The 26,985-nt window shown below is 46.4% G+C and overlaps 1 protein-coding gene across 1 annotated transcript in view; it reads right to left on the bottom strand.

Annotated features, from left to right (window-relative positions):
- Positions 1 to 324: 324 nt before the first annotated feature.
- LOC144607890 (mucin-5AC) overlaps positions 325 to 26,985 on the bottom strand; it is a 66,239-nt gene continuing 39,578 nt past the window's right edge. Inside the window, exons 15-23 of the mRNA XM_078425017.1 lie at positions 11,521 to 11,695; positions 11,321 to 11,418; positions 9,945 to 10,119; positions 9,744 to 9,841; positions 7,466 to 7,640; positions 6,224 to 6,321; positions 1,684 to 1,858; positions 1,390 to 1,487; positions 325 to 401 (exon numbers count right to left, since the gene is read on the bottom strand). Coding sequence (XP_078281143.1) covers positions 1,397 to 1,487; positions 1,684 to 1,858; positions 6,224 to 6,321; positions 7,466 to 7,640; positions 9,744 to 9,841; positions 9,945 to 10,119; positions 11,321 to 11,418; positions 11,521 to 11,695 — 1,085 coding nt within the window. The 3' untranslated portion in view covers positions 325 to 401; positions 1,390 to 1,396. The remainder of the gene's footprint in view (positions 402 to 1,389; positions 1,488 to 1,683; positions 1,859 to 6,223; positions 6,322 to 7,465; positions 7,641 to 9,743; positions 9,842 to 9,944; positions 10,120 to 11,320; positions 11,419 to 11,520; positions 11,696 to 26,985) is intronic.

The raw sequence follows: 26,985 nt of genomic DNA on the forward strand, positions 1-26,985 counted from the left end.
CTTAAATATATATCAAAGAAGAATTTTTGGGTACAGTGACATCAATTGGTGAATGCAAAATAAAGAAACTCTTTAATGCTAGAGTTGCAGCAACAAATTTCAGATAAGGAATCTAGTTATTCATGAGACCAGTATTTTACCATATTTAGAAAATAAATATTCTGTTAAAATTCTTTTCCATTTTTCAAACCATTTATTATATATTTAGTTACTGGAACCATGATACATTCCAAAAATTACACTAATAGCAATTAGACAACAGAACATAATTCTTTGTTCATACCAATACACAAATGTTAAATTGCAATTTCATAACATATAACAGTCATTTGCAAAACTGGATGCACTTAGGTCCCAATTCCAGTCCTGTAATTCTTTTTCTATTTGCAGTCTGCTTGTTACTGGGGGGAAAAAAAGAAATGAACAACTGATTAGTATCTTTGTATTATTCTTGTCCCTGGCTCCACAGCAGCTGCTTGATAAATAAAACTGGTGATACTACTCCAATGATCTGACATTGATAGCTGCAGAAGCACATTAAGAGATTGGTCATCCATAATGGCAAGCCTTTATTCTCTTGCCACTAGGAAAGTCCCTGCACCTCTGCTTGTACATTTTGAATCATCAAATCAAAAATCTTTAATATAGAAACAAACACTAGTCTCAGCTTTTAAAAAAGTTCAAGTTTGTAAGGTACCATCTGCCTGGTCCAACATTTCCCACCTTTAATTCAGATTTCCAGCATCCGATTTTAATACTGTGGGAGTGTCCTCTCTAGAAGTGCAAAGGTGGTTCATGTTCATCATCAGCTTTACCAGCACAATTACAGAGGGACATTTTATGGTAGTCTTTCTAGTGATGTCCACATCCCTTAAATAAAAGCTTGAGAAAAGCTGGTTTTCTGATTTCTTTTTAGAACTTCACCATTTAGTTCTTGTTTTTGACTCTTTAATAAGTTCTTTATTCTATGCTAATCTTTCTGTATTTGACCTTCTGTTCTATTCCAAAGAAGCTTTCAGTTCAAGACTCAGCATTCCATGTTTCTACTGTACACATTAGAGTTTCCCAAACTCAACATTGCATTTAATGTTTTCAAGCATTGAGCATTCCTTGCTTTTTCTGCTGTTATGTCAGATTTAAGCATTCATATTATTTCACTTTGATAATTTCAAATAATAATGTTATTCTTATTTTATCTAATTTAGAACATTTGTTTGTGTCCTGCTCATTTAAATCCCCTGTCACCTCATACGATGATCCGTTTTGATCTTTACCTCTCTTGTCTTTCACCCTCTTAAAGACGTTTGCTTTTTACTCCCATTTTCACTCTCATTATTGATTCCAAACTGGAATGTCCAAAATTAGCTTTCAGGAATATCTGATACTTACAAGAAGATTAAGGGCAGGTAAATCGTATTTTGTAATCTTCACAGACTCCATTGGTTTGATCCTTATTCAGACAAACAAATCCAGTTAAAATGCTGCACCTATTAAATCAAGATAGAAGGATGTGTTAATATGGCTGACAAGATAATTAGTCGTATAGCAATGTGATATCCATTTGTTACAACTTGTGCATGCTAAGCAAGATACCCATCCACGCTAGTCCCAATTTCCTGTGTTTACTGCTACTACTTATTGAATAGAATAATAGGATCAAAATAAAATAATGGAATTCTATACTCAGGAATGTTGTCATCGGTGCTTGATGGTGGTTTTCCACCAACTGTCTGTACTTCACAGGCAATTGGTTTACTGCAGATTTGATTGGGATTTTCTTTCCGAAGATTTACAAGATTTTCTAAATCTCCTACTCCTGTTGGGTCATCACGATCAAACCATGGAGTTTTCTTGTCACCTAATTAAAAGAATGAACAGGAAGTTGACAATTGTATTGACCAAATAGTTGGTAATCCTGTAACGGAAAAGACTTAGAGTCATCATGCCTATTGTTTTTGTTGGTTAAACTAATTTAAACATTAGATTAACTTAGGTGAGTAAATTAAAGCATTTGGGTCTGTTCTTATCCACTGCCACTGAAATTCTTTAATGGGTTCACCGATTAAGATTATTCTGCACTCTGCATAGATATAATCATTCTTGGAATAAAAATATTTCTACTGGTGACACTAGAGTTCCTCCAGCAGATTGTTCCTTTTCTTTGATTTATTCATTTAAGCCTGACTGCCATGTACGATACAGGTTTCACAGTTATGGATGCTAGTACTGATAGACATTTTTGGGATTTGACAATTGTTTATTAGACTGGCCTCTATTTTTACCCAGGTCTATTCCTGTGGATGGAAGTGGTTTCATGGAACAAAAATCTGCAGTCGTCTTAGAATGGCAATATTTGTGATACCAACACTGCCAATTTGACAGTGCATTCCTGTTGGCTACTAGCCAGCCATTTAAACTGTTGTTGCACACGTAAAGGTGTCGTCTGAAACCAATCTTCTAGGCTCAGGACAAATTTAGTCTCCTCCTCTGTGGCAGCGGTCATCCACCAAATTCTGCTGCATCCTTGGGGATGAGGTACGGAATGGAGAGCCACACGGGGAAAAATAAACGGGTGCAAAAGGGAACCCAAAGGAGGGCAATTATTTAGGTTCGGTGTGGATTTGGTTTAAAAAAATTGGCTTGGAATGTTTATTTTGTGTTGGCTTTTATTTTGTATTTTGGCCAACTGGATGCTCTAATGGCATCACAAAGATGTTGGGTGGCTCCATCTAATGAGGTCAGGTTCTAACCTACGGACTTCATGCTTTCGATTTTGTGGACTCTGGGGTGAACTCCGAGATGTACCCCAAGCTAAAGGGATTCTGCTTCCTCTGTGGTTTGCTGAATGTGACCATACACTCGTATAACAGTACAGTATGCCTTCTGCATTTACACAGCATTTCACACCAAGAAGTAGCTACAAGTCCGCAGGTGCTATCTACTAGCAACATGACTTAACTCTGGTATGAAATTCAAACACTCCTGGGCAATATAGACACAGAGAAGGTAAGATACTGGATGGGGAATTAGGGTGTTTAATGGTATCACATTCTCAAAAATTATTCATGGTCTTGAATTGTCTGGCTAGGGAATGCCTATCTAATAGCCTTTTTCTTTGTCTATCATGCATCCTCCTGCTCCTTCTAATCATCACATAGCAAGAGGTAGAACTTGAACCCTTATGACGTCTAGCTTACAGCAGACCACAACAGTTCTTGATAGCTGCTCTGCAGAGTACTTCAAGTGTGGTCAAGGCAGTGGATTTGTTACATGAGTGCACTTTAAAATATTCTGTGGCAATATTATTTTCTCTGCGTGTATATTGGTCATGAGTATATCAATTACGCATCAGAGTCAAGAGTCATGTTGCTAGCAGATAGAGGAGGTGTCAATGGAGGAATACTGTGGAATTAGTGACCGTGATTCTATTAGTTTTATAATAAATTAAGGAAAAGAGTAGGAGTGACACACAAATTAAAGTCTTAAATTGGGTTAAGGGGGTAAGATTTGGCCACCTTAGTGGATGAGGGATATTGAGGCACTGGTCAGGAAAAAGGAGGAGTATGTCAGGTATAAGCAGCTGGGGTTGTGAAGCCTTTGAGCAGTTTAAAGGATGCAAGGGTACACTTAAGAGGGAAATCATGGTGGCAGGAAGAGGACATGAGATAGCTTCAACAGGCAAGGTAAAAGAAAATCCTAAAACATTCTATAAGTATATTAAGAAAAAAAGGAGAGAATTGTTCCCCTGAAGGATCAATGTGCTTGTCTATGTTTGAAGCCACATGGGATGGGAGAGGTATTAAATAAATATTTCTCATTTGTACTTAGTGTGGAGGTGGTAATGAAAACTAGAGGAAATGATTGTGATGTATTAGAATACGTTAACACTCCAACAGAGGAGATGCTGGCGGTATTAAAATGGATAAATCTCCAGGGCCTGATCAAGTATATCTAACAGATTGTAGGATGCTATGGAAGAAATTGCAGGGTCCCTGGCTGAGATAGTTGCCACATCTTTAGCCATGGCTGAGGTACTGAAATAATGAAGAACGGGTAATGTGTCTTTATTTAAGACGGGCTTCACAGGTAAGCCAGGGAACTACAAGCTGCTGAGGCGAATGTCAGCCATGGGAAAGTTACTGGAAAGGATTCGGAAGAACAGGAACTACCAGTATTTGGATAGGCAAGGATTGTCAAAGGATAGTGTATGGGAAATTGTGCCTCACTAATTCGGTTGAGTTTTTTTTAGAAGAGGTGATCAACAGGATTAACGTGGGCAGGGTTTTAATCGTCTACATGGAATTGACGGTGCTACCTGATTGGCTAGTCTGGAATGTGAATTCACATGGGGTTCAGGGTGAGCTAACCATCTGGATTTAAAATTGGATGAGTGGATGGCATCAGAGGCTGTTATTCAGATTGGAGGCCTGTTTTGTGCCGCAGCAACTGGTGCTGGATCTGCTGTTGTTTGTCATCTGTATCAATGATTTGGATGACAACATTATTAACATGATTAGTAAGTTTGCAGATGACACCAAAATTGGTGGTCTAATGCAGTGAAGAAGGTTATATAAGATTATAACATCTAGATAAACTAGGAAGTGAGTCAATGAATGGGAGATGGCATTTAATCCAGAACCTGGGGCCACAATCTAAGAATAAAGGGGAGGCCATTTAAAACTGAGATGAGAAAAAACCTTTTCACCCAGAGAGTTGTGAATTTGTGGAATTCTTTGCCACAGAAGGCAGTGGAGGCCAGCCAATTCACTGGATGAATTTAAAAGAGAGTTAGATAGAGCTCTCGGGGATAGTGGAATCAAGGGATATGGGGAGAAGGCAGGCACGGGTTACTGATTGTGGATGATCAGCCATGATCACAATGAATGGGGGTGCTGGCTCGAAGGGCCAAATAGTCTCCTCCTGCACCTATTTTCTATGTTTCTATGTTTCCAACTCAAGGTGCATAGAGTTGCATTTTTGAATGTTAAACAAGGACATAAATAAAACTAAATGGCAGAGCCCTGGAGAGTGCTGTAGAACTGAGAGACCTCATAGTACAGGTATATAGTTCTTTGAAAGTACTTACATAGGTAGACAGGGTGATGAAGGCTCTTTGATGAAGAGGGCATTGAGTACAGGAGTTGGGATGTCATATTGTATCTGTATAAGTTGTTGGTGAGACCACACTTGGGACTTTTATATGCATTTCTGGTCATTAATAGACAATAGACAATAGGTGCAGGAGGAGGCCATTCGGCCCTTCGAGCCAGCACCGCCATTCAATGTGATCATGGCTGATCATTCTCAATCAGTACCCCGTTTCTGCCTTCTCCCCATACCCCCTGACTCCGCTATCCTTAAGAGCTCTATCCAGCTCTCTCTTGAATGCATTCAGAGAATTGACCTCCACTGCCTTCTGCGGCAGAGAATTCCACAGACTCACAACTCTCTGACTGAAAAAGTTTTTCCTCATCTCAGTTCTAAATGGCCTACCCCTTATTCTTAAACTGTGGCTGGGAAGGGTGTAGGAAATATTCACAAAGGTATTATTGGGATTGGCAAGCATGGATTATAAGGACAGGCTGGGAAAATATTCCCCTGGAGCTTAGGAAGCTGAAGGATGACCATTGAGAAGTATGTGAAATTATGAGGCGAATGTATGTATATACATTGGTGGATGTATATCGTCTTTTTCCATGCTCGGGAAGTCTCAAGCTTGAGGGCATATATTTAAGGTGAGATTTAAAAGGAACTTGAGGGACATTTCTTTCACATGGAGGGTGGTGGGTATATGGAAAGAGCTGCCAAAGGAAGTAGTAAAGATGGATGCAATTACAACATTTAAAAGACATTTGGACAAGTTTGTGGTAAAATGAAAGGTTTAGGGGGATATGAGCCAAATGCAGGCAAATGGGACTAGCTCAGATAGACAGCTTGGTCGGTGTAGACAAGTTGGGCCGGAGGGCCTGTTTCTATACTGTATGACAATGCATCGGGCAAAATGGAAAGAGGCTTGTATTATTGTGCCTGACAGCTGCCTTCCCTATTGCACAACATGAAAGAATTAGTCTTCACTAAAATATTCAGCATTGAATTAAGTAAAATGATAAAGTGGAAGAATAGTCACACGGCATGGAACCAGGCCCTTTGGTCCTGATTGACTTTCTCAAAAGCAACACCTCTCATGCCAATATACTTGATAAATATAGAACTCAGTACTTACAAAATGATCGAGGACATGTAAATCGTATTCTGTAATCGTGGCAACTATTATTTTTCTGGTCTGCATTCTCACAAACAAATCCATTGGATGCATCACATCTATTTAAAATGAAAGGAAAATATGCTAATATTGCCTGCAAGATCATTCATGTTCCTTCAAATGAAAAAAATAACTTGACAGGAATGGGCTATTCATCCACTTTGGCTGCATTCACCATTCAGTAAAATACAGTAAATTTCCTAATCCTTGTCTAACCTCCATATCTGAAGAAGGATTCTGACCCAAAACATCACCTATCCATGTTCTCCACGGATGCTGCCTGACCTGCTGAGTTACTGCAGCATTATGTGTCTTTCCTCGGTAAACCAACATCTGCAGTTCCTTGTTTCTAATATCCCATAATTTTCTTAGCAATTAAGAGGCAAACATTCAATCTAATGTTTGAATGATTACTTCCCAACATGATTTTGGAGGCAGGATTCCAGATTGTTTGTGTAAAGAAGTGTTTACAGATGTCATGCCAGAACAGACTACCTGTAATTTTATAGCTAGAGCCCCTTATTGTTGAGTTCTCCACCAGAGGAAACAGGTTCTCTCCATATCTCCAATTACCCTTTAATAATCTCACACTTTTCAATTAGAACAAAAATTTTAAATGCAATCTTCATAGTTAATCAAAACTCATTCTAGAACTAAATACAACACCTAGGGCATGTCTTCTCTCAATCCATTGTACGACCTACAATTGGTCTGCTCCTCAGGTATATTTAGTCAAACACTTACAGCCTACCTTCAAAATTTCCCAGATTTTGTGACATAATTTGCATCTAAATGTATTCCAACATCTTTGAGATGATGGTTAAAATTCCTCTAAATTAATGACAATCCACTGGAATGCCTTTGTATATGGACAGGTAGGAACACAATAAACAAATAGATCTGTGAAAATTGCTATGATTTTATTGATCCCTAAACCTCTGCTAAGGGACACTCATCAATTGTAACATCCTGTGAACTGTGTTAAAAAACTTCAAAATGGATGAACTCAGTACTCCTACCACTAATTACATCCTGTCAATTGGAGATCCTACTGCTTGTCTCATATCTTCTAATCATTGTCCTACCTATACAAAAGGTTGCTTTAATTTGCACAGATCATTAATATTGTTAACTGTCGATAACATGCAATCATATTAAATGCCTCTGGAAGTGCATAAAAGTGAGCAAAAATATATTACTTACACAGGAATAATGTCTCCAGTGCTTGAGGCTGGTTTTCCATCTGTTGTCTGTACTTCACAGGCAGTTGGATTACTGCAGATTTTATTAGGATTTTCTCTTTGGAGATTTAGAAGGATCTCATAATCCCCTTTTCCTGATGGGTCATCACGATCAAACCATTGGGTTTTACAGTCGCCTGATTCATAGAAAAGCAAAAATGAACTGCTAGCAATATTTCTACATTTGTAATTTGAAAGTATGACTTATTGACTGCAACACTCAGAAAAAAAAAATGTTTTTGCATATTTAACACTCAGGATGATTACCTGAAGTCATACATAGTTCAAGATAGATTAGAAATTCATTTTTGCCGCATGTTTGGCTTAATTACATTTGAGAATGATTGTCGGATGCAAAGTGCAGTGAAGCATTTTTTGGTAAATTCTATGGATTCAATAGCACCTTGGCAATGTCCCCACTGTCTCTTTCCTAGTACTAATCAATACATTGATAATGACCAAAAAACAATTAGTAGAATTTGCATACATATTTGAACAAGAATAAAAATAAAATGAGGAATACCCAATGGTACAACATAGAATGATTACAAATATATCAATGAAAAATAGTGGTTCTTTCTCCATGGAAGGAAGCAGAGGGTGGTGGTGGTGGAGGCTTATTTTTCAGACTGAAGGACTGTGACTAGTAGTGTGGCTCTGGGATCTGTGCTGGTCCATTCTTGTTTGTGGTTTATATCCATGATTTGGATGAGTATTCTAACACAAGTAATACAACCATCTTTAAACACACTCACCAAGCAACTCCTCAGTGTTTTACTAAATCAGCCACCATTATTTAAACACCACTTTCACAAATATAGATTAAATTAGGAAATTACCGATGATAACAAAATTATAGCATTAACATTATAAACATTAAGGCTATCATTTTGTAGTTCTCCATTGCAACAATTTCCAGTATCATAGAACCATGCAACATGGAAACAGAGCCATGGAGCCACAGTGTCTGCATCCATTCGCATTAATGCCATTTTATTCTTTGCAAATTCACTTCATCTCTTCTTTCCTCCCCCCTTACATTTTGCCATTCATCCACATATTAGTCGCAATTTACAGTGGCCAATTAATTTACCAACCAGCATCCCTTTGGGATGCGGGAGGAAACCTGAGTACCTTGACGAAATGCATATGATCATTGAGAATGTGCCAATTCCAAACAAACAGCACAGAAGTCAGGATTGAACCTGTGTCTTTGGAGCAGGGAGGCAGCAGCTCTACTTGCTGCTGCAATGTGCTGCTCAAAGTAGATTGCGTCGCAAGTCTGGGGAAATTAACCAGAATGTCAGACTTTCTGGGAGACCAATGCCCTTCAACTTCAAGCTGATACTTTCTCTGAGAAATGAGACAGGAGATTGGGAACACCCACTGCTGGAATACACACCATTTAAGTCAGTTACTTGCTTTAAAATCACACATAATATAACAGCAATAACATAATGAACAATCATGTAAAATATGTCTTTCTGTTCATTGCAAATTGGTCGTATATTGGTTCTTAATTGCAAATCTTAAAATAAAATTGAGCATTGGGGCCAAATTAGACTGAGGTTTTAATGCCCACAGTAGTTGAAATTATCCACCTATCTCTAAAATTAGGTACTTCATTAATTTAAGCGATTTGACAAATCTAATGGTATTAAGAGGTAAATATATAAATACGATTTTAAAATAAACTTTCTTTGATTTCTCAAAACAGATCCCAAATTAGTGATTCCCATTGGGAATCCATTTGGAAATTGCCATGTTTCCAATTTTAATGGAGAAAATATATATCAATCTTTTGATTAAAGCCAATTAACCACCCTCAGGGAAAATAATTATAAAATGAGCCACAGGAGTGTTGTACCGCACTTCAAACAGCATTTTCATCTTTATTAGCGAATCCTTTCAATCAACGACCCCTCTTCCACATTAGCAAGAATTACCATGAAAGAAAATAACAAAGAAATAATGACGTTTGGATGTGTTTCCATCCACAAATGTTTCTTTGGTCTGCAAGGATTTTGAAGAATACCCAACATTATGTTAGGAATACCTAACAAACAAAGCATGTCATGTGGGTTCATTTAAAACTTCAACCCATCTAGAATATGGACCTTTCTTACTGTGAATATCTGATAATTTGTTCAGGATTATATATAAAGGTGAAGCATTTAGCACAAAAAAAAAAAGTATTTGCAAAATAGAATTCAATGAAACAAATTTCTCAGAAGTCTTACAAAACGATTCTGGGCAGGTAAACCTTATTCTGTAATCTTCACATTTCCCATTTTTCTGCTCAAAGTTGATACAAGTAAATCCAGTAGAAATACTGCATCTGTTTAATATAGGAAGAAATTATGAGTTAACAAAGATTGTTAAATTATATATTATTAATAAAGCTGCAATATCAAAGTAAGATGGCAAGCATATTTATTTACTGTTGAATGTTGTTGCCAGAGCTTGAGGCTGGAATTCCTGCTATAGTCTGCACTTCACAGGCAGTTGGATTGCTACAGATCTGATTGGGATATGCTTTTCTTAAATTCTCAAGATTTTCAAAATCCCCAAGTCCTGATGGATCATCACGATCAAACCACTGGGTTACGCAATTACCTGGTTAAAGGAAACAAATAGAGTGCACTGTGAACAACATTTTAAAATTTAGAGTAGCTTGGGATATGCAGACAATGAGGTGGCATGATTAAAACATGAATATATTGTTACTGACTGCTGATAGATTAATTTTTGAGCCATGTAGTTTGTTGCGTTTTGACAGAGGTGAGCACAAATCACTTCCCAGAAATGCTAGGGGATCAAGAGTCTAATGAAAAGGAAATTAGTAGGTAGTAAAAATATATAGTGCTGATGAAATGAATGGAACTGTAAACTGGTAATCCACATTCCATGGTTCAAAAATGGCTGGCTATTAAAATAATATGAATCATTCAAATTTCTACAGATAATGGAATGATTCTTGCAAATTGGAAGGTGGCAAATGTAATTTTACTACTAAAAACATAGGGAAAGGGAAAACAGAATTCAGACCGGATATCCACTCAGGAGATAAGACTGGGCTAGTCCATTGGATCACTTGTATGATTGAGATTCCACTCCAGTCAAAATCTAGCTAGCTAACTCAGAAAAGCCTCCTGACGAATTTTAGGGCCGCAAATTATGAAACAAAGCAGTTCTTTATAAATTAGCAATTAATTAGGGTAGGATAAAAATTTAATATATTTCATTGCATGCTGTTTCTGAGTCAGAGGGTTTACACAATGCTGGCATTTCATTTCAAAACAGTAGGAGCACGAGCTTGCCAAATGCTAAATTATCTGCAGTCCCAGCTGAATGTAAAAGATCTCAAAATATTCTTTTAAAACTGTTGATGCAGTATTTAGAATAATATTTATCCTTAAGGAATAACTTCAAAAGAGATTAGTTGGCAGATTATCACATTGCTTTTGTGGGACCTTATTGATGTCACATTTGTTAAAACAGGTGAATACTTTCCAGAAATTATTCACTCCCAGTTAAGATAGCCTGACTGTGAAATATTTCATAAAGATGCAATAGAACTTGGAACATAGAACCATTGGGTTGATTTTCATCCTTACCATTTGAATAGCAATCTGGACTAGAAAGTTATCCAACTGTTGTACTCCGTCACTGATTTTGATTCCAATGATATGAGGTGACTTCCATAAAGGTTGAATAATCTACACTGCATAGGTTGTGCTAATGTGGGATAGTCAAAAAATTCCCTAATGTTGAAGGAAGCAATAAGTCTGCTTTATTTATAAATATTAATACTTACAAAAAGATTCAGGACAGGTAAATCGTATTCTATAATCTTCACAGAGCCCATCACTTTGTTCTTCATTGATACAAGTAAATCCAAAGGCAGCGTTGCACCTACACAGAATGATAACATGTGAGGAACATCCTTACAAACAATTGATATTCTTTCAAATAACGTCTTAGTGTCAATTAAAGTTTCAGTAATTGCTCTTTTACGGGGCAATGTTGTCTCCTGTGTCTGCAGCTGGTATTCCGGACACTGTTTCCACTTCACAGCCACTCGGATTACTACAAATACGACCCGGATATTCCATTTGTAAATTTGCAAGAGTTTCATAGTCCCCTTTTCCTGTTATATCATCTCTGTCAAACCATTCAGTTTTGCAATTACCTGGTGAAAGAAACAAACAGAAGTTATAAGTTATTAATAATGTTATTAGTTATTAGCAAAAGACTGGAATTAAAACGTGTTGTTTAGTGGCTAGAGAATAAAAAGACCATTGAGTGATAATTTATCTACCTTTTGGAAATCCCAAATTGAAAGGAAATTAAGCGGATTAGTAGATTTGAGATTAGTAGATTTGAGATATGCTGAAATATATATATACAATTGAATTTATATTTTCTTTCCTATAAATTCACTGAAATATTTTTTAGTTCTATTGAAACAGGAGATTGGAGAGTGGCTAATCTTGTACTGTTATTTAATAAGAGCAGCAAGGACATGCCAAGGTACTCCAAGATAGTGAAGCTGACACCAGTGCTGGGAAAGTTGGCGGAAGGAATTCTTCGGGACAGGATGCACCAGGATTTGAATGCGCACAGACAGGTTAGAATAAAAAGAACAATAAGTAATCATTTATTCACCTTCTGTAAATTCCTACTTGAAAGGATGGCTTTGTCCATGGAAAATTATGTCTCACAAATCTGATAGAGTTTTTTGAAGTGGTCACCAAGAGAATTGTAGAGAGTAGAGCAGTGGCCGCTGTCTATATGGAAGATAGACACAAAGGGCTGGAGTAACTCAGTGGGTCAGGCAGCGTCTCTAGAGAAAAACGATGGGTGACGTTTCGGGTCAGACCCTTCTTCAGACAGTCTCTATGGATTTTGGTATGCCCTTTGATAAGGTTTTGCAGCCTAATTTCAAATGTCTAAACACATTGAATCCAAGGTGAGCTCGCCAATTGGATTCAAAATTGGCCTGAGGGTAGGAGTCAGAAGGTAGCGTTGCTGGGTACACTGTTGTTTGTTATCTGCATTAACGATTTGGATAACAATGCAGTTAACTCTGATAGTGAATTAGCAGATGACAGCAAAATTGGTGGTATAGTGGGCAGTGAGGAAGGTTGTCTAAGTTGGCACCTATTGGGAAGGTAGGCCAAGGAATAGCAAATGGAATTTAACTCTGACATGTGTAAGATATGGCATTTAGGAATATTAAACTAGGTCAGGACTTACAGCGTAAAGGGTAGAGCCTTGAAGAGTGTTGTAGAACAGAAAAAACTTGGAGTACCAGTGCATGTTTCCCTGAAGGTGGCGACTCATGTGGATAGTGCGTTGAAGGCGGCATTTGACATGTTTCTCTTCATTGGGAAGAGTATTGAGTATATAAGGTGGGACATCATGATGTAGCTGTACAAATTGTTAGTGGGACCACATTTGGAGTACTGCTTACGGTTCCGATCGCTCAGCAATTGGAAGAATGTCATTAAGTTGGAATTAGTCACTAGGACGATTCTGTGGCTTGCAGGCTTGAGTTATCGGAAGAGGCTGAATATGCTGGGACTTTTTTGTTTGGAGTGGAGAAGGTTGAGAGGTGACTTCACAGAGGTGTAACGTCATGAGTGGCGTGGATAAAGTGAGAGGTCAGTCTTTTTCTCCAGGATAGAGGATTCTAAAACTAGAGGCATAGAATCAAGGTGAGAGAGGAAAGATTGAGGAGGTATCTCAGGAGCAACATTTTCACTCAGAGGGTAGTCTGTATCTGGAATGAGTTGCCAAAAGACATTTGGACATTTTCTGGATAGGAAGGGGTTTGAGGGATATAGGCCACATACAGGAAATAGGATGCCAGTGAAGAAAGCTAATGGCATGTTGGCCTTTATAACAAGAGGAGTTGAGTATAGAAGCAAAGAGGTCCTTCTGCAGTTGGAGTATTGCATGCAGTTTTGGTCTCCAAATTTGAGGAAGGACATTCTTGCTATTGCGGGAGTGCAGCGTAGGTTCACGAGGTTAATTCCTGGGATGGCAGGACTGTCATATGTTGAAAGAATGGAGGGACTGGGCTTGTATACACTGGAATTTAGGATGAGAGGGGATCTTATTGAAGCATATAAGACCATTAAGGGATTGGACACGCTAGAGGTAAGAAACATGTTCCTGATGTTGGAGGAGTCCAGAACCAGGGGCCACAGTTTAAGAATAAGGGGTAGGCCATTTAGAACGGAGATAAGGAAAAACTTTTTCAACCAGAGAGTTGTGAATCTTTGGAATTATCTGCCTCAGAAGGCAGTGGAGGCCGATTCTCTAGATGCTTTCAAGAGAGAGTTAGTGGTCTTAAAGATAGCGGAGTCAAGGGATATGGGGAGAAGGCAGGAACGGGGTACTGATTGTGGATGATCAGCCATGATCACAGTGAATGGCAGTGTTGGCTCGATGGGCCGAATGGCCTACTCCTGCACCTATTGTCTATTGCCAGAATGCCACCTTGGTCTGCAGGGCAAGATGGGCTGAAGGGGCTGTTTCCATGCTGTACAGTTCTATGACTCTCCTCAAAAGAGGATAGGGGAATCCAGAACCACACATGTTTAACGTGAAAGGGAAAGATTTAACAGGAACTTGAGGGGCAGACTTTTCACTCAGATAGTGATGAGTATATGAAATAAACTGAAGCCAGAAAAACAAATAGAACAATTGGCATTAAAACGATGACTGCTGTGACAAAATGATTAGTAAGAAATAAATGAATTGACTTAACAAAATTGGAAGCATTTCCGATGAGTATTCAGGCATCACTACATCTTGGGTATATGTACAACGGTATGAACATTGAATTCTGACATGTTAGGTAAGTGACGGACATCCCTCCTCCCCCCCCCCCCCCCCCAAATCCCCTCCCCACACTTTCTTCCCCTCTCTATTCCCTGCACTCCACATGGATGCATACTCATTTCCCCCCTTCACCTGTCCCCTTTCACCTACATTGCTTCTTCTAGCTTCATATTTCACACCTTTTCTCTCCTTATCTCATCGCTTTTTGCCTTTTCATCTCTGGCGTTTGTTTAACCATCTAATAATCAAATCCTTCTCCCCTGTATCCACCTATCACTTGTCAGGCTTTGTCCCACCTGCACCTCTCTTCCAGCTTTCTCTCTCCCCCTCCTCCCCCCCCCCCCCCCCCACCTCCAAGCAGTCAGAAGCTGGGCCCTGAACTGAAATATCCATGTTCTCCATTGGCCCCCACTGCCTTCTGAGACAGAGAATTCCACAGTTCGGAGTCAGGGGGATGGTGGTGGGGAAATAGATGGATACAGACAAGGATAAAATGTGAGGTTATCCACTTTGGTGGCAAGAACAGGAAAGCAGACTATTATCTGAATGGTGGCCGATTAGGAAAAGGGGAGATGCAACGAGACCTAGGTGTCGTGGTACACCAGTCATTGAAAGTAGGCATGCAGGTGCAGCAGGCAGTGAAGAAAGCGAATGGTATGTTGGCATTCATAGCGAGGGGATTTGAGTACAGGAGCAGGGAGGTTCTGCTGCAGTTGTACAGGGCATTGGTGAGTCCACACCTGGAGTATTGCGTACAGTTTTGGTCTCCTAATCTGAGGAAAGACGTTCTTGCCATAGAGGGAGTACAGAGAAGGTTCACCAGATTGATTCCTGGGATGGCAGAACTTTCATATGAAGAAAGACTGGATAGACTCGGCTTGTACTCGCTGGAATTTAGAAGATTGAGGGGGGATCTTATAGAAACTTACAAAATTCTTAAGGGGTTGGACAGGCTAGATGCAGGAAGATTGTTCCCGATGTTGGGGAAGTCCAGAACAAGGGGTCACAGTTTAAGGATAAGGGGGAAGTCTTTTAGGACCGAGATGAGAATGTTTTTTTTCACACAGAGTGGTGAATCTGTGGAATTCTCTGCCATAGAAGGTAGTTGAGGCCAGTTCATTGGCTATATTTAAGAGGGAGTTAGATGTGGCCCTTGTGGCTAAAGGGATCAAGGGGTATGGAGAGAAGGCAGGTACAGGATACTGAGTTGGATGATCAGCCATGATCATATTGAATGGCGGTGCAGGCTCGAAGGGCCGAATGGCCTACTCCTGCACCTATTTTCTATGTTTCTGTTTCTATGCTGCCTGACCCGCAGTGTTACTCCAGCAATTTGTTTATTTTTTTTAAATCACTGAATATTTCTGGGTAAATGCTGTGACTATCAATGCATGGCACCTCTGCTTACAGATGGGTACATGGCTGCTCTCAGTTGCCTATTAATAACATGGTGTGTTTTAAGTTGAAGATGTTATCTGGAATAAAGTTGGGAGTTGTTTTGAATCAAACAGCAATCAGGATGCAATTAGAAAGAAAAGATGCTGCCTAATATATTTCTTTGTCGATTAAATAAATTATAAAGATAGTGGAATCCCCTGTGGTGAAATATCACTACGTTTCCAGTGAAGAATTTGACACACATCTGTCTTGAAATCTGTTAAATGTCTAATATTGGATGTACTGGGTAAATCCCGAGAAATAAATATGTAATTAATGGAAAAGAACAAAACAAGTGATGAGTTAGAGTATAGAAGTGAGATTGATTGATTGACCAAATGGTCCCAGCACAACCTAATCATTGTGTGTACGTATGTGTGCATGTGCGAGCACGTGTGTGTGTTTGTGTGTGTATATATATATATACACGGTATATGGGCGGCACGGTAGCGCAGCGGTAGAGTTGCTGCTTTACAGCGAATGCAGCGCCGGAGACTCAGGTTCGATCCTGACTACGGGTGCTGCACTGTAAGGAGTTTGTACGTTCTCCCCGTGACCTGCGTGGGTTTTCTCTGAGATCTTCGGTTTCCTCCCACACTCCAAAGACGTACAGGTATGTAGGTTAATTGGCTGGGTAAATGTAAAAATTGTCCCTAGTAGGTGTAGGATAGTGTTAATGTACGGGGATCACTGGGCGGCACGGACTTGGAGGGCCAAAAAGGCCTGCTTCCGGCTGTATATATATGATGATGATGATTGATCTATCTATCTATCTATCTATCTATCTATCTATCTATCTATCTATCTATCTATCTATCTATCTATCTATCTATCTATCTATCTATCTATCTATCTATCTATCTATCTATCTATCTATCTATCTATCTATCTATCTATCTATCTATCTATCTATCTATCTATCTATCTATCTATTCTTACTAAAACTCTGACTTGTATGTATATTTGTAACAGTGATTTCGGCTGATTTCTGCAAAACGGTGAGGCGTAGCGCCACAATTGTTGCACCGCCTTAATCACACCGCTGGACGCTTGCCGAAAATGATATTGTTATTTAATTCGGTCGTATATTTTTTAAGTTACAGAGGTTTAAAAGTCTTTTTTTAAATCTCTCATTTTTTCGGCTGATTTTCGGCAAAAACGATGAACCGTAGCGCCACGATGTTTGCACCGCCTTAATCACCACGCTGAACGCTGCTGGAAAATGATATTTTTATTTGCTTCGGTCGTATATTTTTTAAGTTACAGAGGTTTTAGTTTTTAAAAAAAAATTCCAGCCGTCTTTTCCATGGCCTTCAGCGTGTGACGTCAAAATGCCCATGCACCCCCCTCCTACTGATTTATTGAAGGCTTTCAGCGTGGCGCTGCTGTGCGTCTGTGCCCCTCTCTCCCCTTGCTTCTCTCCTCTCTCCCACACCCGGGAGATCCTCTCCCCGCTATCCCCCCCCCCCCCGGATCTTTCACTGATGCTCTCTCCCTCCCCCCCCCGGACCTTTCACTAATGCGCTCCCCCCTCCCCCCCCCCGACCTTTCACTGATGCGCTCCCCCCCCCCGGGGGGTGTGGGGACGGGCCCAACGGGCCCGCTTTGAACGGGCACACTTGTTCTAGTCTATCTCTATCTATATACTACTAAAACTCAGATCTTGTGTTATATATATATATATGCGCGTAACAGCCACGATTTTTGCACCGCCTTAATCACCACGCGGTTATCTGCTGCAAAATTGTTTTTTATTTAATTCGGTCGCATGTTTTTTAAGTTACAGAGGTTTTAATGCGCTCCCCCCCCCCCCCCTAAATTATAGGGGGCGCTGTGGTGCGGATTTATTGAAGGTCTTCAGATTATGATGTCACAATGCCCCTGTGAGATGGGGGATACATTGTTGCGAATACAGGCGCTGTGGTGCGGATTTATTGAAGGTCTTCAGCTTATGATGTCACAATGCCCCTGTGAGATGGGTGATACATTGTTGCGAATACAGATCGCCGTGAGAAGCACTTGGTCAAGTCAAGTCAAGTCAATTTTATTTGTATAGCACATTTAAAAACAACCCACGTTGACCAAAGTGCTGTACATCTGATTAGGTACTAAGGAAAAAAATGAAATATACAGTGGCACGCAAACAGTTCACAGTACCTCCTCAATGAGCCTCAAACGCTAGGGAGTAGAAATAGGTTTTGAGCGTGGACTTAAAAGAGTGGATGGAGGGGGCAGTTCTGATGGGGAGAGGGATGCTGTTCCACAGTCTAGGAGCTGCAACCGCAAAAGCTCGGTAACCCCTGAGCTCGGTCCCCCATCCACGAAGGGGGACTGGGGAGGGGGGGGACTGGGGAGGGGGACAACAGGGGTCGTTGCGGAGGGGGCTTGGTGGTGGGGGAAAGAGGGGTACTGGGAAAAGGGGAGGTCCCCCTTCCCCCCTCAACCCCATCATCCCCCCTCCTTTCCACCTCCATCCCCACTCCCTCCCCCCTCCTCCCCCTCCCTCCCCAACTCCCTCCCCCCTCCCTCCCCCCTCCCTCCCCACCTCCCTCACCCCTCCCCCCCTAACTCCCCTCCTTCCCTCCATCCCTCCCTCCTGCAATCCCTCCCCCCTCCCTCCACCCTTCCATCCCTCTCCCCCTCCCCCCTCCTTCCACCCTCCCTCCCCCCTCCCGGTTACAATGGAAATCCTACGGGGACGGGCCCAACGGGGAAAGAGGGGTACTGGGAAAAGCGGAGGTCCCCCTCCCTCCCCGTTCCCCCCTCCCTCCCCCTCCCCCCCTACCCACCTCCCTCCCCTCTCCCTCCCCCCTCCCCCCCTTCCCCCCTCCACCCCCCTCCCCTCCCTCCCCCTCCCCTCCTCCCTCCACACATCCCTCCTCCCTCCCTCCCTCCCCCTTCCCTCCCTCCCCTCCCGGTTACAATGGAAACCCTACGAGGACGGGCCCAACGGGGAAAGAGGGGTACTGGGAAAAGGGAGGTCCCCCTCCCTCCCCCTTCCCCCCTCCCCTCCACCCCACCCTCCCCCTCCCCCCTACCCCTCTCCCTCCCCCCTTCCCCCCTCCCCCCCTACCCGCCTCCCTCCCCTCTCCCTCCCCTCTCCCCCCCCTTCCCCCCCTCACCCCCCCTCCTTCCACTCCTCCCTCCACACCTCCCTCCTCCCTCCCTCCCTCCCCCTTCCCTCCCTCCCCTCCTCCCGGTTACAATGGAAACCCTACGAGGACGGGCCCAACGGGGAAAGAGGGGTACTGGGAAAAGGGGAGGTCCTCCTCCCTCCCCCTTCCCCCCTCCCTCTCCCCCCCTACCCCTCTCCCTCCCCCTCCCCCCCTTCCCCCCTCCCCTCCCCCCTCCCACCCCCTCCCCTCCTCCCTCCACACCTCCCTCCTCCCTCCCTCCCCCTTCCCCCCCTCCCTCCCCCTTCCCTCCCCTCCTCCCGGTTACAATGGAAACCCTACGAGGACGGGCCCAATGGGGAAAGAGGGGTACTGGGAAAAGGGGAGGTCCCCCTCCCTCCCCCCTCCCCTCCCCCCCTACCCACCTCCCTCCCCCTCCCTCCCCCCTCCCCCCTCCCCTCCCCCCCTCCCTCCCCCCCTACCCACCTCCCTCCCCTCCTCCCTCCCTCCCCCTTCCCTCCCCCCCACTCCCCTCCCGGTTACAATGGAAACCCTACGAGGACGGGCCCAACGGGCACACTTGTGCTAGTCTATCTATCTATCTATCTATCTATCTATCTATCTATCTATCTATCTATCTATCTATCTATCTATCTATCTATCTATCTATCTATCTATCTATCTATCTATCTATCTATCTATCTATCTATCTATCTATCTATCTATCTATCTATCTATATACTATTAAAACTCAGATCTTGTATCTATATATATATATCCCACTGATGTCGGCTGAAGACGGCAATTCCGGCAAAACGGTGAACCGTAGCGCCACGATTTTTGTACCGCCTTAATCAGCATGCGGTTCGCTGCTGGAAAATTATATTTTTATTTAATTCGGACGCATATTTTTTAAGTTACAGAGGTTTAAAAGTGCTGCCCCCCCTGATTTATCGAAGTTTTGACAGAAGGGGGGCGCTGCGGTGCGGATTGTGATGTCACAATGCCCCTGTGAGATGGACTCGAGCTGACCCCCCTTCCCCCCCCCAGCGGTATTCAGCGTGTGACGTCACAATGCCCCTGTGCTACATTGTTGCGAAGAGCTGTCAAGTCAAGTCCATTTTATTTGTACAGCACATTTAAAAACAACCCACGTTGACCAAAGTGCTGTACATCTGATTAGCGCCTCCTCAATGAGCCTCAAACGCTAGGGAGTAGAAATAGGTTTTGAGCATGGACTTAAAGGAGTCGATGGAGGGGGCAGTTCTGATGGGGAGAGGGATGCTCTTTCCACCCTCCCCCTCTCTCCCTCCCCCCTCCCCCCTTTCCCCCCTCCCCCCCTTTCCGCCCTCCCCTTCCACCCTCCCCTCCCCTCCCCCTTCCCTCCCCCCACTCCCCTTCCCCCTTCCCCCTCCCCTCCTCCCTCCACACCTCCCTCCTCCCCCCCTCCCCCTTCCCTCCCTCCCCTTCTCCCGGTTACAATGTAAACCCTACGAGGACGGGCACAATGGGGAAAGAGGGGTACTGGGAAAAGGGGAGGTCCCCCTCCCTCCGCCCTTCCCCTCCCCCTCCCTCCCCCTCCCCCTCTCTCCCTCCCCCTCCCCCTCTCTCCCTCCCCCCTTCCCCCCCTCCCCTTCCCCCCCTCCCCTCCCCTACCCCCTCCCTCCCCCTCCCCTCCTCCCTCCACACCTCTCTCCCTCCCCCTTCCCTCCCTCCCCTCCTCCCGGTTACAATGGAAACCCTACGAGGACGGGCCCAACGGGCACACTTGAGATGGGTGCTACAGTGAGAAGCACTATGTGACCGCGAATGTTTCAAAACAAGCACTTAAAAAGCACTTATCTCTTTTTAAAGTATATTTTTTTATTGCAAGTCACTTAACATACACAGATCAGCATTGGGCCCATATGCTCGTGGGCCACCGGGGCAAGTGTTTCGAAAAAAGCACTGAGAGTGTGTATGGGGAGAGAGAGAATGGGGGGGGGGTCTGTGAATGGGGACTGGGGACAACAGGGGTCGTTGCGGAGGGGGCTTGGTGGTGGGGGAAAGAGGGGTACTGGGAAAAGGGGAGGTCCCACTTCCCCCATCAACCCCTTCCTCCCCCCTCCTTCCCACCTCCATCCCCACTCCCTCCCCCCCTCCCTCCCCCCTCAATCCCAACCTCCATCACCACTCAGCCCCTAACTCCCCCCCTCCCTCCTTCCCTCCATCCCACCCTCCCCCACTCCCTCCCCCCTCCCTCCACCATTCCATCCCTCTCCCCCTCCCCCCTCCTTCCACCATCCCTCCACCCCTCCCGGTTACAATGGAAACCCTACAGGGACGGGCCCAACGGGGAAAGAGGGGTACTGGGAAAAGGGGAGATCCCCCTCCCTCCCTCCCCCCTCACTCCCCCTTACCTCCCCCCTACCCCCTCCCTCCCCTCTCCCTCCCTCCTCCCCCTTCCCCCCTCCCCTCCCCCTCCCCTCCCCTCCTCCCTCCACACCTCCCTCCTCCCTCCCTCCCCCTCCCCTCCCTCCCCTCCTCCGGTTACAATGGAAACCCTACGAGCACGGGCCCAATGGGGAAAGAGGGGTACTGGGAAAAGGGGAGGTCCCCCTCCCTCCCCCCTCACTCCCTTCTCCCTCCCCCCCTCCCTCCCCCTCCCCTTCCCCCCTCCCTCCCCTTCCCCCCTCCCCCTCCCCCCTACCCCCTTCCCTCACCTCTCCCTCCCTCCCTTCCTCCCTCCCCTCCCCCCCTCCCTCCCCCTCCCCTCCCCCCTCCACACCTCCCTACTCCCTCCCTCCCCCTTCCCTACCCCCACTCCCCTCCCGGTTACAATGGAAACCCTACGAGGACGGGCCCAACGGGCACACTTCTTCTAGTATACTATTAAAACTCACTTCTTGTGTATATTTTTTTGGGGGGTTTGACCTGGTATGCGCGTAACAACGGTTTCTCTGATTTCGTCAAAACGGTGAACCATAGCGCCACGATTTTTGCACCACCTTAATCACCACGCGGTTATCTGCTGCAAAATTGTTTTTTATTTAATTCGGTCGCATGTTTTTTAAGTTACAGAGGTTTTAAAGCGCTCCCCCCCCCCCCCCCCTAATTTATAGGGGGCGCTGTGGTGCGGATTTATTGAAGGTCTTCAGCTTGTGATGTCACAATGCCCCTGTGAGATGAGCTCGAGCTGACCCCCCTCACCCCCCCCTTCAGCGTGTGATGTCATAATGGACAAGCAGCTGCTATTGGGTGTCTACTCTTTACAAATTTACATCTTTTTATTTTTAACCTTTTTTTTCAAGGTCTTCAGCTTGTGACATCACAATGCTTGTGTGAGATGGGTTCAACATTGTTGCGAAAAGCAGCTGATTGTTTTTTAAAGTTGTGTTTTTTATTGCAAGTCACTTAACATACACAGATCAGCTGGGGCCCCTATGCTCGTGGGCCACCGGGGCAAGTGTTTCGAAAAAAGAAAGGGGAGGTCCCCCTTCCCCCCTCAACCCCTTCCTCCCCACTCCTTCCCACCTCCATCCCCACTCCCTCCCCCCCTCCTCCCCAACTCCCTCACCATCCCTCCCCACCTCCCTCACCCCTCGGGGACGGGCCCAACGGGGAAAGAGGGGTACTGGGAAAAGGGGAGGTCCCCCTCCCTCCTTCCCCCCTCCCTCCACCTCCCCCCCTCCCCTCCCAGCCCTTCCCCCCTCCCCTCCAACCCTTCCCCCCTCCCCTCCCCTCCTCCCTCCCTCCCCCCTCCCTCCCCGCCTCCCGGTTACAATGGAAACCATACGAGGACGGGCCCAACGGGGAAAGAGGGGTACTGGGAAAAGGGGAGGTCCCCCTCCCTCCCCCCTTCCCCCTCCCCTCCCCCATCCCTCCCCCTCCCCCCCATACCCCCCTCCATCCCCTCTCCCTCCCCCCTTCCCCACTCCCCCACCCCTCCCCTCCCCCTCCCCTCCTCCCTCCACACCTCCCTCCTCCCTCCCCCTTCCCTCCCTCCCCTCCTCCCGGTTACAATGGAAACCCTACAAGGACGGGCCCAACGGGGAAAGAGGGGTACTGGGAAAAGGGAAGGTCCCCCCTTCCTCCCTACCCCTCCCCTCCCCCCTCCACACCTCCCTCCCTCCCCCTTCCCTCCCCCCCACTCCCCTCCCGGTTACAATAGAAACCCTACGAGGACGGGCCCAACGGGGAAAGAGGGGTACTGGGAAAAGGGGAGGTCCCCCTCCCCCCTTCCCTCCCCCCTCCCACCACCTCCCCCCCTTCTGCCCTCCCCCCTTCTCCCCTCCCCCCTTCTCCCCTCCCCCCCTTCCCTCCCCTCCTCCCTCCACACCTCCCTCCTCCCTCCCTCCCCGCCTCCCGGTTACAATGGAAACCCTACGAGGACGGGCCCAACGGGGAAAGAGGGGTACTGGGAAAACGGTTGTTCCGCCTCCCTCCCCCCTTCCCCCTCCCCCCTACCCCCTCCTTCCCCCCCTTCCCCCCTCCCCCCTCCCTCCCCCTACCTCCCCCTCCACACCTCCCTTCTCCCTTCCCTCCCCCCTCCCCACTCCCCTCCCGGTTACAATGGAAACGCTACGAGGACGGGCCCAACGGGGAAAGAGGGGTACTGGGAAAAGGGGAGGTGCCCCTCCCTGCCCTCTCCCTCCCCCCTTCCCCCCTCCCCTCCCCCCTCCCTCCCCCTCCCCTCCTCCCTCCCTCCCCTTCCCTCCCCCCCACTCCCCTCCCGGTTACAATGGAAACCCTACGAGGACGGGCCCAACGGGCACACTCGTGCTAGTATACTACTAAAACTCAGATCTTGTGTTATATATATATGTATGCGCGTAACAGCGGTTTCTCTGATTTCGTCAAAACGGTGAACCGTAGCGCCACGATTTTTGCACCGCCTTAATCACCACGCGGTTATCTGCTGGAAAATTGTTTTTTATTTAATTCGGTCGCATGTTTTTTAAGTTACAGAGGTATTAAAGCGCTTCTCCCCCCCCCCCCTAAATTATAGGGGGCGCTGTGGTGCGGATTTAGTTTTCAGCTTGTGGCTTGTGACAGCTACATTGTTTCGAAAAGTTTCCAGAAAAGGATTTAGTTTTCAGCTTGTGACGGCTACATTGTTTCGAAAAGTTTCCAGAAAAGCACTGATTGTTTTGTTATTGCAAGTCAAGTCAAGTCAAGTCAATTATATTTGTATAGCACATTTAAAAACAACCCATGTTGACCAAAGTGCTGCACATCTGATTAGGAAAAAAAAAAAAAAGAAGGTTATAGTGGTCACTTGACATACACAGATCAGGAGGACGGGCCCAACGGGCACACTTGGAGAGTAAGAGTGGGGCTGGGGGAGGAGAGAATGGGGGGTGTGGGGACGGGCCCAACGGGCCCGCTTTGAACGGGCACACTTGTTCTAGTCTATATACTACTAAAACTCAGATCTTGTGTTATATATATATATAACACTGATGTCGGCTGAATACGGCAATTCCGGCAAAACGGTGAACCGTAGCGCCACGATTTTTGTACCGCCTTAATCAGCATGCGGTTCGCTGCTGGAAAATGATATTTTTTATTTAATTCGGACGCATATTTTTTAAGTTACAGAGGTTTAAAAGTGCTGCCCCCCCTGATTTATCGAAGTTTTGACAGAAGGGGGGCGCTGCGGTGCGGATTGTGATGTCACAATGCCCCTGTGAGATGGACTCGAGCTGACCCCCCTTCCCCCCCCCCAGCGGTATTCAGCGTGTGACGTCACAATGCCCCTGTGCTACATTGTTGCGAAGAGCTGTCAAGTCAAGTCCATTTTATTTGTATAGCACATTTAAAAACAACCCACGTTGACCAAAGTGCTGTACATCTGATTAGGTACTAAGGAAAAAAATGAAACATACAGTGGCACGCAAACAGTTCACAGCGCCTCCTCAATGAGCCTCAAACGCTAGGGAGTAGAAATAGGTTTTGAGCCTGGACTTAAAGGAGTCGATGGAGGGGGCAGTTCTGATGGGGAGAGGGATGCTCTTTCCACCCTCCCCCTCTCTCCCTCCCCCCTCCCCCCTTTCCCCCCTCCCCCCCTTTCCGCCCTCCCCTTCCACCCTCCCCTCCCCTCCCCCCTCCCTCCCCCTTCCCTCCCCCCACTCCCCTTCCCCCTTCCCCCTCCCCTCCTCCCTCCACACCTCCCTCCTCCCCCCCTCCCCCTTCCCTCCCTCCCCTTCTCCCGGTTACAATGTAAACCCTACGAGGACGGGCACAATGGGGAAAGAGGGGTACTGGGAAAAGGGGAGGTCCCCCTCCCTCCGCCCTTCCCCTCCCCCCTCCCTCCCCCTCCCCCTCTCTCCCTCCCCCTCCCCCTCTCTCCCTCCCCCCTTCCCCCCCTCCCCTTCCCCCCCTCCCCTCCCCTACCCCCTCCCTCCCCCTCCCCTCCTCCCTCCACACCTCTCTCTCTCCCCCTTCCCTCCCTCCCCTCCTCCCGGTTACAATGGAAACCCTACGAGGACGGGCCCAACGGGCACACTTGAGATGGGTGCTACAGTGAGAAGCACTATGTGACCGCGAATGTTTCAAAACAAGCACTTAAAAAGCACTTATCTCTTTTTAAAGTATATTTTTTTATTGCAAGTCACTTAACATACACAGATCAGTATTGGGCCCATATGCTCGTGGGCCACCGGGGCAAGTGTTTCGAAAAAAGCACTGAGAGTGTGTATGGGGAGAGAGAGAATGGGGGGGGGGTCTGTGAATGGGGACTGGGGACAACAGGGGTCGTTGCGGAGGGGGCTTGGTGGTGGGGGAAAGAGGGGTACTGGGAAAAGGGGAGGTCCCACTTCCCCCATCAACCCCTTCCTCCCCTCTCCTTCCCACCTCCATCCCCACTCCCTCCCCCCCTCCCTCCCCCCTCAATCCCAACCTCCATCACCACTCAGCCCCTAACTCCCCCCCTCCCTCCTTCCCTCCATCCCACCCTCCCCCACTCCCTCCCCCCTCCCTCCACCATTCCATCCCTCTCCCCCTCCCCCCTCCTTCCACCATCCCTCCACCCCTCCCGGTTACAATGGAAACCCTACAGGGACGGGCCCAACGGGGAAAGAGGGGTACTGGGAAAAGGGGAGATCCCCCTCCCTCCCCCCTTCCCCCTCCCTCCCCCCTCCCCCCCCTCCCCTCTCCCCCTCCCTCCCCCTACCCCTTCACTCCCCCCTTCCCCCCTCCCCTCCCTCCCCCCTCCTCCCTCCCTCCCCCTTCCCTCCCTCCCCTCCTCCCGGTTACAATGGAAACCCTACGAGGACGGGCCCAACGGGGAAAGAGGGGTACTGGGAAAAGGGGAGATCCCCCTCCCTCCCTCCCCCCTCACTCCCCCTTACCTCCCCCCTACCCCCCTCCCTCCCCTCTCCCTCCCTCCTCCCCCCTTCCCCCCCTCCCCTCCCCTCCTCCCTCCACACCTCCCTCCTCCCTCCCTCCCCCTCCCCTCCCTCCCCTCCTCCCGGTTACAATGGAAACCCTACGAGCACGGGCCCAATGGGGAAAGAGGGGTACTGGGAAAAGGGGAGGTCCCCCTCCCTCCCCCCTCACTCCCTTCTCCCTCCCCCCTCCCTCCCCCTCCCCTTCCCCCCTCCCTCCCCTTCCCCCCTCCCCTCCCTCCCCCTCCCCCCTACCCCCTTCCCTCCCCTCTCCCTCCCTCCCTTCCCCCCTCCCCTCCCCCCCTCCCTCCCCCTCCCCTCCCCCCTCCACACCTCCCTACTCCCTCCCTCCCCCTTCCCTACCCCCACTCCCCTCCCGGTTACAATGGAAACCCTACGAGGACGGGCCCAACGGGCACACTTGTTCTAGTATACTATTAAAACTCACTTCTTGTGTATATATTTTTTGGGGGTTTGACCTGGTATGCGCGTAACAACGGTTTCTCTGATTTCGTCAAAACGGTGAACCGTAGCGCCACGATTTTTGCACCACCTTAATCACCATGCGGTTATCTGCTGGAAAATTATTTTTTATTTAATTCGGTCGCATGTTTTTTAAGTTACAGAGGTTTTAAAGCGCTCCCCCCCCCCCCCCCCTAATTTATAGGGGGCGCTGTGGTGCGGATTTATTGAAGGTCTTCAGCTTGTGATGT

This window comes from Rhinoraja longicauda, chromosome 30, assembly GCF_053455715.1.
Source record: "Rhinoraja longicauda isolate Sanriku21f chromosome 30, sRhiLon1.1, whole genome shotgun sequence".
Classification (NCBI taxonomy): Eukaryota; Metazoa; Chordata; class Chondrichthyes; order Rajiformes; family Arhynchobatidae; genus Rhinoraja; species Rhinoraja longicauda.